Here is an 18,464-nt window from a genome sequence, read left to right as displayed (position 1 = left end):
GGAATACAAGACAAATAAATAATAATAAATAAATAATGTTCAGTAAGCTATGCTATCTTTCTGGCTCTCTAGCAGCTGTAGGCTTTCTTCCACAAGTGCCACAGAAGTGTTGTTCTGTGGCTCCAGCACAGCAGAACCAGACACATCTTCATGTTGGATGCTTACTCTTAAGCCTGTAATGTCAGGTGGTTTTATGCTGTCAGTTGGATCTTCTGAACTTCTCAAAAGTCAAAATGTTTGGAGCGGCATGTGAAAATTAGAGGTGTACATTCAGCTAGGATGAATCCCAAATCTGGAAGCAAATCAGGTCACTTCAAGGAGGTTTTGGGCTTGTCCAAAGTGAAGCTGGTGTCCCATGAGTTGCCACAAACCAAATCATGCTCCTTCTGAAGTTTTGAGAGTAATTCGGAGGGAAATGGAAACATAATTGCAAAAATTGATACATCTCTCCCCAAGCTTTCCATATAAGGAAAACACCAGGGAGGGGGAGAAGTGGGTGTAGATTTGTACTTGACAGCACTAGCTTCCAACCAGGGAATGATTTTATCAGTTCTCTCCTTTTTTACTCCCAGTCACATTACTTTGGGAGGAATGTAGAAGGAGTTTATCAGAGGCAGTTCCTGTGCTTCCACTACGTTTTGTGACTATGGCAGCACTAACTGGGAGAGACTGTGGCTGCTGCTGACACCAACTCCCAACCAGGTATGTGGAGTTCCACTGAGTCCCCATATTCTGAGAGCTTCTCTACATTATGAAAAAATCCTGCAGCCTTACCAGGGCTTTCTGCTTCCATTTCCCTGGTGCAATTAGGATGAGCTCCATCAGGCGACAAACTTGACATGGAATTAAAAATGACCTTTCTCTGCAGCATTACTTTCTATATTTTCCATGAAACTGCACCATCTAGTGGCTGAATTATAGCACTATGCACAGCACTACAGGCGATATCCTGCTTCTTTTTGTTTAACTCCAGCTGATCTCTGATCTTTTTGAAAGTGGGATAAACAGGCAAAAAGTGTTACAAGCAGGAAGGGTTTTAGATGTACAACTGGGCACTTGCTCTCAACGTAAAGTCCAGTGGTGAGCTGTAAGTTCCACTCTGAAACAAAGAGCGAGAAGGAAATTCCCTCTCTGCCTGGTTAGGGGTGGGGAGAGTGGTGCTCTGAAGGCTTTACAAGGGTTTTATAGTTGCACCAAATGCTGCTCTCACTCTCTCTCTTTAAATAAAGAGAGAGATCCCATCTATCACTTCAGGTGCAATCCTATGCCTGTTTAGACAGAAAAAAGACCTACTACATCCAGCATTCCCCAGTAAGCATAGCTGGGTGGTGAATGTTGGGAGCTGTAGGACTTTTTTTCTGTCTAAACAGGCATGAGATTGCACCCTTAGTTTCCAAGACTTTGGTGTCAATTGAGCAGGAAACACACACACCCATATGTCATCCATCATAACTCCCCAACTCCTGTACCTATTGTTTCTGTTTACTTATGCTGAAACACCTCTATAACGTATGCCATTTTCTATAACCTTCCCCACATAAAAATAAAAATTGGGGGATAAATAAAACCATTATCCCCACCCCAATTAAATACTCCCCTTGCACAAACCCCCTGCACCTCTCTTTTTGAAATTTGGCATGCTTCATCCCCTCAGAAAGGGGCCACTATGCTTGCAAATTTCATCCAATACTGCAATAAAACCTAAAAAAAGTTATACACAGTTCCATTAAAAAAAAAAAACCCTCAAAATTTAAAGGCTACTTGCATGAAAACATTTGCACCATTTTGTCTGAAATTTGGCAGGTGTCATCCACTCAAAAAGGAAAGTGAATCCAATTCAGTCAAAAGGTAAAGAAGTTATAGCTGTTTGTGTTAGTTCCTGTGATAGTCAACAGGGAGACAGGAAGCATCAGGTTTAAGTGAGGTTCTGATACAGATCCAGCATAGTGTGTGGCTTCCAAAGCAGGCCAAACTGGGCTAACCCTCTTTCTGAACTGGAATCTGAACTGAATCTTGACTTTAGTTTACACTCCTAGGGAAAATGCCTTGCCTCAATTACAAACAATTACAAGAAAGGAATGTTTTCTCCCACTGTTACCTGGTTGACTCCTGTGGCTTGGGAAAGCTTCTAGTCTGATCAGCCTGCTTGTTTCCTGTTCAGCCTGCTTGAGACTGATCAGCCTGCTTGAGACCTTCCTGTTTACCCCACTTATTGATGCTTCTGGAAGATCCTGATCCAACCTTCTCCCCAGAGTTTGGAGTTCTGAATTACATAGTCTTGTTTTCAAAGTGGCACCAATACATTAGAAATTCTCAGTTGTTCTGTGTTTTCTTTTGTTAATTTTTCACAAAGCATTGTGCATGCCCAGTTTGCCACAGTTTATCATTTATCATATGTGTTTCTTCTTCATCTACAGTACCAATGCATACACGCACTGATAAAGCAATCTTAATATGGCTGTATGCATGATCAAATCAGGATTCTTTATGCACTGGTTATCAGTACCAGTGTGCATGGACAATGGGTACACTGATAAAACATGACGAAAAGCAAATTTTATGTGATTCCACATGCAGTATCAAGGTTCTTTTGTGTGGTGTTTTACCAACATGCAGAAATGCACGCAGGCATCAGTAAAACACCACACACACACAAAATTGTGATGTAGTTATACCTAAGATAACATCAAAATGGGCTTTTGCAGAGTTTGATACATGCACATGTGTGCACTGGTAATGCAAAGTTGGGAGGCAAAATATAACATGATGTGAAGGAAAATGCATGTGCTTCAATTCTGGAATTAGTTTTGCAAAATCTTCTAGTTAAACCAGAATTTATGAAGACTGGAATGGAGAGCAGAGTGAACCAAAAGAACAATAAAGGAGCAGAACGGGGGAATTATCTCCTCCATAACCCACCCCTACTTCACATTCTTATGTCTGGGCCTGTGCACATTTGCGACTCCAATAAGATGATCAGATATTTGCCAGCCGGGGTTTACTGTGTCCCTTCCACATCGAGTGATGTCCCATTTAATAGTGTCCCAAGGCTGACTCAGGGCTGTATCCTTCCTCTCCGAACAAACACAATTGCTCTCTTTAGTCTCAATTCCTATCATAGCTTAAGGGCTCAGAACCAATATTATCTCATCAGCATGAAAATCCTAGCTCCAGGGTGACATCACTTCCTGTTTTTCCTAGACTTGTTCCGAATGCATCAGAGTCATATCCTGCAAACTTTGCTCTTCTCTTATAACGTATGGCAAAGTTTCTACTTTTTCAAGATTTTGCAGATTTTTACTGAGAAAAAAGAACTATGCAAATCTTAGATCATTACTATTATTACATAGACATGTACATACTCTGCATTTTTATTTGAGATCCTTCCTCATCTATTTTTCATGCCCCAAAATTGCATTGGCACAAGACCTTTTTCTTCTTTATTAGAATATCAGTGGTAACATACAGTGCAATCCTATACATGTTTGTTCAGAAGTAAAGCCCACTGAGTTCATACTCCCAGGGAGGTGGTTATAAGATTGCAGCCATAATGGGATGTTATGCTTTACTCTCTTTGATGTCCAAAGCCTTCAAGAACTTGCTCTTCTCCTACTGACATCTCCTCTCCCCCCCCCCCCGCCACATCATTGTATCATCAGTAACATTACTGTACATATGACCTGGCTCTTAGGGGAAGAAACAAACAAATAAGGCATAGCTCTGTCTCATTAGACTCCTGTCACCTTTGAGTGGCCATAGACAGATAATTTCCAAAGAAAACAAACTGAATTAAAGGCTCCAATGAGTCCCAAATACCCATCCGATGAGGAAGCTGCTCGCTGCATCTCTTGGTCTTGTTTCCTTTAAGTCAGGGGGCACAACAATATTACTGACTCATGTAAATACAAGTGAAAAGAAAAAAGTGTGTCTCCATGATCAGAAGTTTGGGAAACACTGCCATAGAGTATGCAGCATGATGGACTTCATAACAGAAACAGTAGGCATTCCCTGGAGCTGCTCCCTTGAGAAGTCTTTTGAGACACATAATGATAAAGATAAATAAGTCTCTCCTCTATTGTGAGGCTGCAATCAATAAGTGTCCTGGAGCAACTATGGCTATATTGATGCACCCAGCACCGCTGTATGCAATGGGTCAGAGAGTTATGTCTTGTGTGTGTGTGTACCTGGCTTTGAAACAATGTATCCTGTGGCCACATAGCACATTGGTACATCTTTGCCATTTAGGAAAGGGCAGGAAAGGAATTTGAAATGAATAATCCGACAGACAGGGTTTAGGATCCTTACCGGCAGATTCTTTAAAACTCTGTGCTCCATGCTGGGCTCTCCAGATAACCAGTCCATCACAGAGATTTGAATAGGTAGAACGTAGTGCATTGTTTTAAGATAAGAGCAGGAATTCTTCAGTGTTAAGACAATAGTTGTGACATCACAAAGAAGGGATGCAGAGGTAATAATCACAGCTATGGTGGTTTTACCCTAGGGATGTTTATTAAAAGCATAACATTAATTATCTCCAACATAAATGAATAATTAACTTTCTACCATATGGCCTACTCCATGAAAGTTGTTAAAGTAATCTCTTAACATTTGTTTTGCCTGCATAGTATGTATACTTAGTACATACTGGGAAAAATTTCAGATGCTGTCTTTTAATTGGAATAGTTCAAGTACTCTTAGTCGACAAATCTCCATGGGATACCATTCATTTTATACACTGAAATAAACTTATGACAAACATATCCACACCAAGACAGTGGTACCAATCCAGCTAAAGTTAGGTGTGACAACATTGGTAACAATAGAAAATATTAGTAGTTAATAACTTATATCCCATTGTTTTCAACAAGTCTTGCAGTGCAGTTCTATTTGGAGATCAGTGGAATTAACTGTGCACAGACTTGCACCTAAGGCAAAACTAACTTTGGCTGGATTGAGGCTGATATGTTCACATCCCTCTGAACTTCACAGAGTCACTGTCTTTCATGATTATCTTACAGTGAGTTGTGTAAATAAACAATTGCATTAGACAATAGCGAAGCATTCTGTATACTGAAACAGAAGACAGACAATAGTGTAATACATTCCACCTATAATTAGAACAATGTGGGTAGATCATTTCCTGTTTACACAGGTTTAAGTTGCCCACATGTGTATTCTACATACCCACATCATATTAATCCACACAGGAGGTATCTCTAACCTATAGATTTAAACTGGTTTAATACTCATTCCCTAGTCCCAGAGTGCCCTGGGAACTATTGTGTGGGGGCTTGCTTATTTATTTATTTATTTATTTATTGCATTTATACCCCGCCTTTCTCCCTCTCGCAAGGAACTCAAGGCGGCTTACATTATCCTCCTCCTCACCGTTGTATCCTCACAACAACAACCCTGTGAGGTAGGTTGGGCTGAGAGTCTGTGACTGGCCCAAAGTCACCCAGTGAGCTTCCATGGCCAAGTGGGGACTAGAACCCGGATCTCCCGGCTCCCAGTCCGTCACTCTCACCACTACACTACCTCTCACTAAACAACTGACCATTTTCAGGATTTTGTGGGGAAAACCATTCTTGCATAGATGTATTGGGGAAAACAGCACTAGTATAACACTTTGAACTCTGGATGTACTTTAAACCTGCTTGTATTTTATCAAAACATCCTAAACAAAGGTTACCTGTTCAAAAAATTTGCTATTAACTCTTATATCGACTATATAACTATAATTGTCATCCCAGTAATCTTCTGCATTCACTTCCAGTAGAGAAGGCCTTCCAACTATTATCTTCATTAGTCCCATATGAAACACCTGATAGGCTGTGGAATGAAACCACAGTGAAGATTATGCACATTTCCACTATTCCCTTTCTGTAGAACAACTTCACCAAAGAAAAAAAGCATGACCCAAGACCCCTCTTTCCGAATCCAGTTCGGACAAAAATGCTTGAGCATTTTTGCTGATTCCAATTTCAAAACATTAAATCAGAATGAAAAATCCATATGTATTTTGCAGGAAAGATCTGTTAGCAGGAATCAACAAGAAAATCTCTGTGGCTTATAATTTTTGAGATAAGCCTTCCTTTATAATGAACATTATGTTTCAGAATTCCTAAAGAGCTGCTAGACTCAGAAGGGTGAAGCAGGCCACATGAACATACCTAGCACCTATTGTACTACCATCATATTTTCAAAATGGAAGGAAGGTTTAGGATATTATAGATTGGTTAGCCTGATTTTAATTCCTGGGAGAAATAATAAGAAACAAAGTGTTAGCTGGGGTTTTGCTAATCACTGCAAATGTGGCAACCTACATTTTCTTCTTTGTTCTGCATTAAAGGCAAATAGTTTAAATTCATGGCATAAAATAGCCATGCAAATCTACAATTTGTTCTAAATTAAAGCAGAGGTAGGGCTTCTGGATCCTGCCCTAGAAAAAGATAGAGGCATATGATAGAATCTGTGTTTGGTAGTGATTTATAGTCCTACATAAACATTCAATCTAGTATCCACAGTGGGGGATTGGGATAACACCAGTCCATCTCACCTGACATGGTGCATGCCTGAAATTCATAATTCGGATTTCACATTTATGTAAGAGTCTATATGTGTAGAACCCAAAGTGTACAGGTCACATGACAAGGCCTACACACATAGGTCTCTAGATGAGCAAGAACCCAAGCAGTAAACATCAAGCAAGACAGGTATATCATTGGAGACAGGGTGGGCCAGACCAATCCCAATCCTCTATTACGGATTGATCGTCTGCCCAAAATTGTGTATGTAGAGGGTCAATTCATCTAAAGCCAGTCATGACTAAATTTGATAGACAACACTGGGATGAATTAGGGCATTTCTACATGAGGTTTTTATTGTGCACTCATGATTGGTCATTCACTTTTTGTAGGGGTCCTTTATATGACGTCATCAACCTCCAGGGCCCCTCCTGTGCTCACCATTATAGCAGCATAATTCTCAATGGGGATAATGTGATATGAGATTTTATCATGGTTTGAAGTGTAATAAATTTCTGGTGCATTTCCGGAATGCTGCTTCATTGCAGTGCCATCTAGTGGCTGTATAATGAAACATATAGAACTTGCTCAGAAAGAAAAAACCTGGAAACAACTATGTGTGAAGGAGACAATCTTAATCCCACAAGGAATCTAGAAACCGAAGCCCTGTAAGGGTGCGAGATTTTAACTTCATGAGGAGAAGCTCTTAGTTTTGACTAGAGTCCTATTGCTTTGAATGGAATTTAATCAGAATAAACTGCACGGACCAAACTAAGCCCTGCACCGCACAAGATGATATTGTACACAAAATTCCATGGTCTTCGAGAAAGGACTAATTAGGGAAAGGAAACATTATGGCTTGATGGACATATCACACATCAAATGAACTATACACATACCAATCCCAGTTCTCTACCACAAATATTCAAGGCCAAATCCAGGTTTGAGGTGGCCCTGAGAAAAATGCTTTTTACAGTCAGGGCCAGAAATATTGGAACAAGGATAACTGTTTTGGCAGTTGGCCTCTGTACACCACCACATTGAAGTAGAAAGGAAACACACCCAGATGGGAGTGAAGTCAGGACTTTCAGCTGTAATTCAAGGGGTTTGACAGAAGTGAGGCACTAACCATTCTGGAAGTACAGCCAGTGGCATACACACACATACCCATCGTTGGTGGCTCATAAGTAATGAAACAAACCAACATCATTTCAAACTTAAGGATCGCCTTTAGTACCTGGATGAAAATCCTTTGCAGTCAATGACTGCCTGAAGTCTGGAACCCATGGACATGACCAAATGCTGAGTTTCCTCCCTTGAGATGCTTTGCCAGGCCTTTACTGCAGCTGCCTTCAGCTGCTGCTTGTTTGTGGGTCTTTCTGCCTCCAGTCTTGTCTTCAGTAAGTGAGAAGCATGCTCTATTGGGTTGAGATCAGGTGACTGACTTGGCCATTGAAGAACATCCCACCTCTTTGCCTTGAGAAACTCTTGGGTAGCTTTTGCTGTAAGTTTTGGGTCATTATCCATCTGCAACATGAAGTGGCGTCCTATCAGTTTGGCAGCATTTGGCTGAATCTGAGCAGAAAGTATAGCCCTATACACTGCAGAATTCATCCTGCTGCTTTCATCAGCAGTCAGGTCATCAATAAACACCAGTTTATTGATAAACACCAGCTTACCGGTTCCATTGGCAGCCATACATGCCCATAGAAGTTAATCTTGGTTTCATCAGTCCAAAGAATCTTATTCCAGAACTGGGCAGGCTTTTGGGGGTGTTTGCTGGCAAAGGCTAATCTGGCCTGCCTGTTCTTGAGTGTTACCAGTGGTTTGCACCTTGTTGTGAAGCCTCTGTATTTACATTCATAAAGCCGTCTCTTGACTGTAGATGTTGACAATGACATGCCTACCTCTGCAAGAGCGTTCTTGACCAGGCTAGATGTTGTGAAAGGGTTCGTCTTCACCATGAGCAGAATTCTGCGGTCATCCACTTTAGTTGTCTTCCGTGCTCTTCCAGGCCTTTTGCTGTTGCTCACCTTCCCAGTTAATTCCTTCTGTTTCAGGATGTTCCAAACTGTTGTGCTGGCCACTCCCACTGTTTTTGCTATCTCTCTGATGGGTTTATTTTGTTTCCTCAGCCTAATGATGGCTTCCTTCACTCGCATGGACACCTCTTTGGACCTCATGTTGGGAGTTCCAGTGAACAGCTACCAAATGCAAATGTAACACTCAGAACCGCCTCCTGGCCTTTTCTCTGCTTGATTGGTCATGGGGTACCCAGGAAACAGGCCGCACTTGGCCATGCCATTTGTTGTCAGCCATTTGTTCCATTACTTATGAGCCACCAACGATGGGTGCGTGTGTATGCCACTGGCTGTCCTTCCTAAATGGTTAGTGCCCCACTTTTGTCAAGCCCCTTGAATTACAGCTGAAAGTCCTGACTTCACTCCCATCTGGGTGTGTTTCCTTTCTACTTCAATGTGGTGGTGTACAGAGGCCAACTGCCAAAACAGTTATTCTTGTTCCAATATTTCTGGCCCTGACTGTACATCCCCCCACCCCCAGAAATGAAGTTTCATCTAACGCTTCTCTTCTCTGCACCAGCTGCTGAATGTTGGTTATCTGCACTGCTGCCGAGTCCCTGCCACTGCCTGGGAATCCCCCACTCCTCCGAGAAGTGGAGATAGTGGCAGCGGCTGCAACAGCATCACCCAGCACTTCTCATTGCCAGGCTGAGCGTTGCCTCTCCCTGCCACTGCCCATCTGACTGCCACCTCCTCCCAGGTAAGGTTCCCAGACCAGTCAGCAGGTGGCAGACATCAAGGCAGGCATTTTTCTGTCCTAATTGAAAGCTCCGGCCAAACCATAATAGCACATAGTGATATAACCACCTATGAATCTGCTGTCTTGAGACAGCCTGGGCAGCCCAAGCCACTCAAGCTCTCAAGCCCAGGGTAAGACTTCATTAATTGGGCCAGATGATCTCAGTTGTATTCCTGTGAGAAAGAGCCCCCTCCCTTTCAGGGTTTGGAAATAGTGCTAGAGTTGGCATGTGACTGGTTGCATGGGATCTTCCCTGAGTTGTCAGGGCCTCAAAGATAAAAAGAGGAGGCTGCGAGTTGCCCAGTCATTTCCACCTACTGGTGTCAACTTGCCTTGGGTTTGTGAGTTCTTGGATCCTGGATTGGTCCCTGTCCTGTTGGGAGACCCTTACTTCGGTAATATATAGGATAGGCTTAGGTATTGCTTTGTTATTTTGCTTGGGGTATTGTTTCAAAGGTTCTCTGTGATTTTCTGTATAACAATTCATCCCTTTCCCTTTTCCCTATATCAATAAGCTTCATATCTACCTGTACAACTGTGTGTGCCTCCTTCCAGGTAACCTTCAGTACTACGTTCAGTGGCTTTCGCTTGATCCTTTGCTACTGTGTAACGTTTCTGGCTTGAGGGCTTAGATAATTTTGGTTTGAACCCTTGTTTTAGCACCCCAAGTGTCCTGGAAGGTCTGAGAGTTCCCTGGCTCAGGCTGATGTGGACGTAAACGGATGGTGGCAGTCTACTGCCTATTTGTTGTCCCTGCCTACACTACTGGGAGCTTGGGCAACCCCCTTTTCCCCTTCATATACCTAATTTATATCCTGCCTTTGGCACTCAGGGCAGCTAGCAACAATTAAACCAAAATTAAGATAAAAGCATAATTAAAACTATCATAAAATAAGTACATTAAGGGTGCAATCCTATGGCCGCTAGTCAGTGGCTAGACAGCCATGGGATTGGCTGGTTCTTGGGAACTGACCTAGAAGCCCATGCTCCAAGGTCAATTCCCAAAGAACTGACCTCCACCCCCTCCTGCGCTGCCTTGTTGGCAGCGCAGATCAGCCCTGTGCTCCGCACTCATAAGAACAGCACAGAGCGGGGAAAATGGGGCGTTCCTGGGGGTGGGCCAGGGTGGGGAGGTCGGAAGCACTGGTATGACACTTCCTATGTGTTGTCCGGCCATCCCTTCCCATGCTCCGAGGTCCTGCGGTTAGACACCCAAAATCAGCTGTCTAGCTGCAAAAGCAGAGTGGCAGAAGCACAGAGGAGATCTGCTCCTCACCACTCCTCCCACCCTGCACTGGATAGGCGGTCGCCCCCAGGATCGGAGAAGAACATTGATCCCAATAGGACTGCTCCATCCAAAGGACAGTTGCTTACCTATAACAACCCACCCACCATCCCCGCTTCAGTGTTGATGCTTGCATGAGTTTTGGTACTGAGGTGTTGATTATTGCCCTCAGTCACGAGGCCACAATGGGGTCTCACTAGAACTGAGGGAATAGGCAGGAACCCACCAGGACATGCGCTGTAGGACAGCAGAGGAGGGTTCCCACCAAAACATTCTCAGCTTCTGATAATATGTGCGTGTGTGCGTGAGTGTGTGTGTGTGTGTGTATATATATATATATATATACACATGTTCTCAAATCGTACACACACACACACGTGTTGGATTCCTTTTGATTAAATTGTGTATTAGTTAGACAAGTATTTTCACTGAAGTTACAGGAAATGCAGACTTAAGTGAAATTAAGTTTCCATTCATAACTTTTCAAGGACCCTTATATCCATTTAACAGAAAGTATTTAGAGCGGAAAGACATGTGTACACACACACACACACACACTGACACACACACAATTCCAAAGGCCTTACCCACATTAACTGGAGTTACTCTGAAAGTAAATTGAAGTTGTGACCCAAGATCCAAGTATTTAATTGCATTAAGTGGTAGCTCATCGAACTGTTGTATTGTATATCTACACATGTCAACAATAATTTTCCATTTTCTTCCATTTGTGGTGCCAAAGTCATACAAAAACCACTGTCCACTTGGAATGCTTTCATTTAAAAGCACTCGATTAGGCATAGTGGCATGTCCTAAAGCATTGAGGTCATTCACAAATGCAGTAATGAAGAAACTGCTAAAGCCTGGGATCACCACTGTTTTCTCAACATCCGTTGCTGCAAATATATCAGTACCTGGAAAACCACAAAAATCACATCAAAAGATCATTGAACAAGCAAAAAAAATAAAAGTGTTTTCACATATTGACATTTATACGAATGTGCCTAATATACACAAAAATAAACTTATCTGAAGCCAGGTTCACTTGGGGACCAGACCCATTAGAATGCCAGAGTGTCTCAGACTGAATGAATTGCTTGATGATATATTACAGATGTGCACGATTTGTGTGACCTTAAGCCAAATGCAACCCACCAGCCATATATGGTGGCCCACCATGGGCTTGTTCACACGGAGCTTTTATCCTGCTATTGAGATTGTCCACTCACAGAAGTTTATGGGCCCTTTAGATGATGTTGTCAACCTCCAGGGCTGCTGCACTAAATGACCCTTATTCCATTGTTAAAAAAATCAGAGATAATAAGCTATTAAATTACTACGCTTGAGTTCTGCTTGAGTTCCCTCTGTAAAAAAGGAAAAGCCGCAATAAGAGGACCTAGACCAATGAAACATATAGAAGACTCAGATAAGGGGAGAGGGGAAGGAAGCACATGTAGAGGGAGTCCATCCTGATCCTGTATTTAAAATGGAAGCAGAAAGCCCCATTTTAAATGTGGGATTTTAGGATGGTGTAGAGATGCTCTATGTCTCAATAAACCTCCCATTTTGCCTGAGACAGCAGAAATAAGTGGATAGTTTCAAGCTAGGGCTGAAATTACTCTGTATATCAGAGCCACATTCATGCAAATTTGGAGGACGTTTCTCTTATTTTGTTGGGAATGCTAAAATTCTTCTCTTAGTAGGAGGGCTGACTGCTTCTCTCTCTCGCTGTCTTCCGCCGCCCCGCCTCTCTGCACACACACTGTATTTCCCCACTGAATGGCAGCAGCAGCAACGTAGCTCCATGGCTGGTTACACTGCTACCACTTTCTTGTCCCAAAGTAACCCCAATGCAGCATTGCTTCAGGACTTTTTTTTGTGGGGGTGGAATATGACAACCCCCACCAATGAGCACCCCAATTCCCCAGAACAACAACTAAGTCATTTTGAGATTGAGTGGCTGAGTCCTGAGAGCAGAGTTGTGTTGCTGCTGTTGGCATGATAGCCACAGGCAACAGCAAAATAAATAAAGCAGAAAAAATTGAAGATGATGCCCTTGCATCATCTGCTAAAGTTATTCCCCACATATGGCAAAATTCAGTCCCCCCCAAACAGATATCCCCTTATTTGGGAGGGGTCTGAATTTCATAAAATCATAGAATAGTAGGGTTGGAAGGTGCCTACAAGACCATCGAGTCCAACCCCCCGCTCAATGCAGGAACCCAAGTCAGAGCATCCCTGACAGAGGGCTGTCCAGCCTCGTCTTGAATGCCTCCAGTGTGGGAGAGCCCACCACCTCCCTAGGTCATTGGTTCCATTGTCGTATTGCTCTAACAGTCAGGACATTTTTCCTGATGTTCAGATGGAATCTGGCTTCCTGTAACTTGAGCCCATTATTCCATATTCTGCACTCTGGGATGATCGAGAAGAGATCCTGGCCTTCCTCTCTGTGACAACCTTTCAAGTACTCTACTTGAACAGCACTATCATCTCTCCCCTCAGTCTTCTCTTCTCAAGGCTAAACATGCCTAGTTCTTTCACTCTCTCTTCATAGGGCTTTGTTTCCAGTCCCCTAATAATCTTCGTTGCCCTCCTCTGAACCCTCTCCAGTTTGTCTGCATCCTTCTTAAAATGTGGTGTCCAGAACTGGACACAGTACTCCAGATGAGTCCTAACCAGTGCTGAGTAGAGGGGAACTAGTAGTTCCCGGGATTTGGAAGCTATGCTTCTATTAATGCAGCCCCAAATAGCATTTCCCTGTTTTGCAGCCACATCACTTTGTTGGTTCATATTCAGCTTGTGATCTACAACTATTCCAAGATCCTTCTCGCTTGTAGTGTTGTTGAGCCACGTATCCCCCATCTTGTAACTGTGCATTTGGTTTCTTTTTCCTGGGTGCAGAACTTGGCATTTATCCCTATTAAATCTCATTCTGTTGTTTTCTGCCCAGCGCCCCAGTCTATCAAGATCACTTTGAATTTTGTTTCTGTCTTCCAAGGTATTAGCTATCCCGCCCAATTTTGTGTCATCTGCAAATTTGATTCCCTGCACCTCCTCCTCCAAGTCATTAATAAAAATGTTAAAGAGCAGTGGGCCCAGGACTGAGCCCTGCAGTACCCCACTCGTTCCCTCTCCCCAGTTTGAGAAGGTCCCATTGATAAGCACTCTTTGAGTCCGATTTTGTAGCCAACTGTGGATCCACCAGATCGTTGTTTCATCTAGTGCACTTCGAGCTAGTTTGTTCATCAGGATATCATGGGGCACTTTGTCGAAAGCTTTGCTGAAGTCGAGGTATATTATGTCTACAGCATTCCCATGGTCCACAAGGGAGGTTACTTGATCAAAAAATGAGATCAGATTCATCTGGCAGGATTTGTTCTTGACAAATCCATGTTGGCTTCGAGTCATCACTGCATTGTTTTCAAGGTGCTTACAGATGGATTGCTTTATCATCTGCTCCAGAATTTTCCCAGGGATTGCTGTCAGACTGACTGGTCTGTAGTTCCCAGGTTCCTCCTTTTTACCCTTTTTGAAGATAGGGACAACATTAGCCCTCCTCCAGTCATCTGGCACTTCACCCGTCCTCCATGATTGCTCAAAGAGAACAGACAGCAGTTCTGAGAGTTCTTCTGCCAGTTCCTTTATTACTCTAGGGTGCAGTTCATCTGGCCCTGGAGATTTGAACTCATTCAAAGTAATTAGGTGTTCCTTGATCATATGCCTATCAATCTCAAGCTGTGATCCTGCCTCTTCAGCCTGTACTTCGCTTTTGCCAGGAGGGTCATAGACCCTCTTTTGGGAGAAGACTGAGCCAAAGTAGGAATTGAGCACTTCTGCCTTTTCTTTGTCATCTGTTGTCATTTTGCCATCCTTAGTTATGAACCACCATTTCTTTCCTCTGTCTTTTACTATGCACCTATCTGAAGAAGGCTTTTTTGTTGCTTTTAGCATCCCTCGCAAACCTCAGCTCGTTCTCAGCCTGACGCCATCCCTGCAATTCTGTCCTACCTGCCTGTACTCTTCCTTTGTAGCTTGGCCTTCCTTCCACTTCGTATACGTGTCCTTTTTTGTTTTCAGGTCATCTCTACACTTTTTGTGAAGCCACATTGGCTTCTTCTGTTGTCTTCCACCTTTTCTTCTTGTTGGAATTGTTTGTGATTGTGCCTTGAGAATTTCCTTTTTTCAAAGCTCCCACCCATCTTGGACTCCTTTTCTCGTTAGCGTCGCTTGCTATGGGACCTTACTGATCATTGTTCTGAGTTTATTAAAATCAACTTTCCTAAAATCCAAGGCACGCGTTTGACTGCACTCAGCTTTTGCTTCCCTTAGAACCAAGAACTCAAATACAACATGGTCGCTTTCCCCCAGAGTTCCTGTAACTGCTACTTTATCCACTAAGTCATCTCTGTTGATTAGGATCAAGTCAAGGATCGGCGATCCTCTAGTTCCTTCCTCTACTTTCTGTAGGAGGAAGTTATCCGCCACACAAGTCAGGAATTTCCTGGAGGGGCCATGTTTTGCAGAATTTGTCTCCCAACAAATATTGGGGAAATTGAAGTCCCCCATTACTACTACATCATGCTTCCTTGAAACATTGGCTATTTGCTTTTCAAAAGTTTCATTCTCATCTTCTCTTTGATTGGGTGGCCAGTAGTAGACTCTGACCACCAGGTTCCTTTTATTCTTTGCTCCATTTATTTTGATCCAGATGCTCTTGATGGGGCTACCAAGCTCATCCTCCTGTATTTCTGTGCAGAGATATGTATTTTTCACATACAGTGCAACCCCACCTCCCTTTCTATTCCTCCTGTTCTTTTTGAACAAGTTATATCCTTCAACTGCTGTATTCAGAAGAGAAGAATGATTGAGAAGAGATCCTGGCCTTCTTCTCTGTGACAACCTTTCAGGTACTTGAAGAGCGCTATCATATCTCCCCTCAGTCTTCTCCTCTCAAGGCTAAACATGCCCAGTTCTTTCAGTCTCTCCTCATAGGGCTTTGTTTCCAGTCCCCTGACCATCTTTGTTGCTGCCTCCATGAGGATAACTCAGATTATACCTTTAGGCAATCCTTGTCCTATTTCATGTACTTCTGAGGCTTGCAGGAAGCATTTGGATGGGTGGTTCACAAGTTGTGCAGGCCTGGGATAGCCCACCAAACACAAAATGCAGGTTAGAGCTACAACCCAAGAATCCTAAACAGTGTTTAGAAAAGGTTGATGAGAGTATATACCCAAATATAATGTTAATAATCTCATTGAAGAACATAGGGAAAACCACTAAACCATTCAGGTATGACCTCAATCATATCCCTTATGAATATACAGTGGAGGTGAGGAATAGGGATTAGACCTGATAGACAGAGTGCCTGAGGAACTATGGACGGAGGTCTGTAACATTGTTCAGGAGGCAGCAACTCAATCCATCCCAAAGAAAAAGAAATGCAAGAAAGCCAAGTGGCTGTCTGATGAGGCTTTACAAGTAGCTGAGGAAAGAAGGGAAGCGAAAAGCAAGGGAGAAAGGGGAAGATATATCCAACTGAATGCAGAGTTCCAGAGAATAGCAAGGACAGACAAGAAGGCCTTCTGAAATGAACAATACAAAGAAATCGAGGAAAACAACAGAATGGGAAAGACTAGAGATCTTTTCAAGAAAATTGGAGATCTCAAGGGAACGTTTTGTGCAAAGACGGGCATGATAAAGGACAAAGAAGGCAGGGACCTAACAGAAGCAGATGAGATGAAGAAGAGGTGGCAAGAATACACAGAAGAACTATACAGGAAAGATCTGAATGTTCCTGATAGCCATGATAGTGCGGTCACTGAACTTGAGCCGGACATCCTCGAGACTGAAGTCAAGTGGGCCTTAGGAAGCATTAGTAACAACAAAGCTAGCGGAGATGACAGTATTCCAGCTGAGCTATTTGTAACATATTTCCGTTTGACCTAGAGCCAGAAGCTTTAGGTCTTGCTTGGTGAAAACCATACAGGAAGCTGACATTTTCTTCTCATAAGGTCTATTGTCTGTTATTATAAATGTTTACTTAAGTTGGAGGCACAGGTTATTAAAACAGATTATTTTATGGCTTCTAGGAACTGGCTGGAGGTGGTGATATTCCTGCCCAAGAAACTAAGATATTTCCTGGAAACTACTGTACTTAAATATAATTAATCCTATTTACTGATAGGATTAATTAGGATTGTTATAAAATGTTTCTTTCAATTTTTAAACTGTGATTTAATCTAAAAATTATTTTCTCAAAACAGGATGTGTACAATTGTTGTTGTTCAGTCGTTCAGTCATGTCCGACTCTTCGTGACCCCATGGACCATAGCACGCCAGGCCTTCCTGTCCTGCGTTCTCTCCCGGAGCGTGCTCAAGTTCATATTCATTGCATCCGTGATGCTATCTCGCCATCTCATCCTCTGCCGTCCCCTTCTCCTTTTGCCTTCAGTCTTTCCCAGCATCAGGGTCTTTTCCAGGGAGTTTTCTCTTTGCATTAGGCGGCCAAAATATTGGAGCTTCAGCTTCATTATCTGTCCTTCCAATGAGCAGTCAGGGTTGATTTCCTTTAGGATGGACTGATTTGACCTTGCAGTACAGGGGACTCGTAAGAGTCTTCTCCAGCACCACAGTTCGAAAGCATCAATTCTTCGGCGCTCAGTCTTCCTTATAGTCCAGCTCTCACAACCATACATTACTACTGGGAAAACCATAGCTTTGATTAGACGGACCTTTGTCGGCAAGGTGATGTCTCTGCTTCTTACTATGCTGTCTAGGTTTGCCATAGCTTTCCTCCCAAGGAGCAAGTGTCTTTTAATTTCATGGCTACAGTCACCGTCTGCGGTGATCTTGGAGCCCAAGAAAGTAAAATCTGTCACTGCTTCCATTTCTTCCCCTTCTATATGCCAGGAAGTGATAGGGCCAGATGCCATGATCTTAGTTTTTTTAATGTTGAGTTTCAAACCAGCTTTTGCACTCTCCTCTTTCACCCTCAACAAGAGGCTCTTGAGATCCTCTTCGCTTTCTGCCATTAGGGTGGTATCGTCTGCATATCGGAGGTTGTTGATAATTCTCCCGGCAATCTTAATTCCGACCTCTGATTCATCCAACCCGGCATTTCTCATGATGTACTCTGCATATAAGTTAAATAAGCAGGGTGACAATATGCAGCCTTGTCGTACTCCTTTCCCAATTTGGAACCAATCGGTTGTTCCATGTCTGGTTCTTACTGTTGCTTCTTGACCCTCGTACAGGTTTCTCAGGAGACAGGTAAGGTGGTCTGGTACTCCCATCACTTTAAGAATTTGCCACAGTTTGTTGTGATCCACACAATCAAAGGCTTTAGCGTAGTCAATGAAGCAGAAATAGACGTTTTTCTGGAATTCTCTTGCTTTCTCCATGATGCAGCGAATGTTGGCGATTTGATCTCTAGTTCCTCTGCCTCTTCGAAACCCAGCTTGTACTTCCGGTAGTTCTCGGTTCGCATACTGCTGAAGCCTAGCTTGTAGGATTTTGAGCATCACCTTGCTGGCATGTGAAATGAGCGCAATTGTGCAGTAGTTTGAACACTCTTTGGCGTTGCCCTTCTTTGGAATTGGAATGTAAACTGACCTTTTCCAGTCTTGTGGCCACTGTTGAGTGTTCCAGATTTGTTGGCATATTGAATGCAGCACTTTAACAGCATCATCTTTTAGGATTTTAAATAGCTCAGCTGGAAGACTGTGATCTCCGCTAGCTTTGTTGTTACTAATGCTTCCTAAGGCCCACTTGACTTCACTCTCGAGGATGTCCGGCTCAAGTTCAGTGACCGCACTATCATGGCTATCAGGAAC

General features: G+C 43.0%; 1 protein-coding gene across 1 annotated transcript in view; it reads right to left on the bottom strand.

The window, feature by feature from the left end:
- CATSPERB (catsper channel auxiliary subunit beta) overlaps window positions 1-18,464 on the bottom strand; it is a 116,599-nt gene that overhangs the window by 11,021 nt on the left and 87,114 nt on the right. The window contains exons 18-20 of the mRNA XM_084826884.1: window positions 11,220-11,546; window positions 5,693-5,832; window positions 4,306-4,497 (exon numbers count right to left, since the gene is read on the bottom strand). Coding sequence (XP_084683010.1) covers window positions 4,306-4,497; window positions 5,693-5,832; window positions 11,220-11,546 — 659 coding nt within the window. The remainder of the gene's footprint in view (window positions 1-4,305; window positions 4,498-5,692; window positions 5,833-11,219; window positions 11,547-18,464) is intronic.

This window comes from Heloderma suspectum, chromosome 1 (assembly GCF_057233095.1).
Source record: "Heloderma suspectum isolate Gila_16-S chromosome 1, 16-S_ref, whole genome shotgun sequence".
Lineage (NCBI taxonomy): Eukaryota > Metazoa > Chordata > Lepidosauria > Squamata > Helodermatidae > Heloderma > Heloderma suspectum.
The sequence above is the reverse complement of the archived record's forward strand: the minus strand, read 5'-3'. Positions and strand labels throughout refer to the sequence as shown.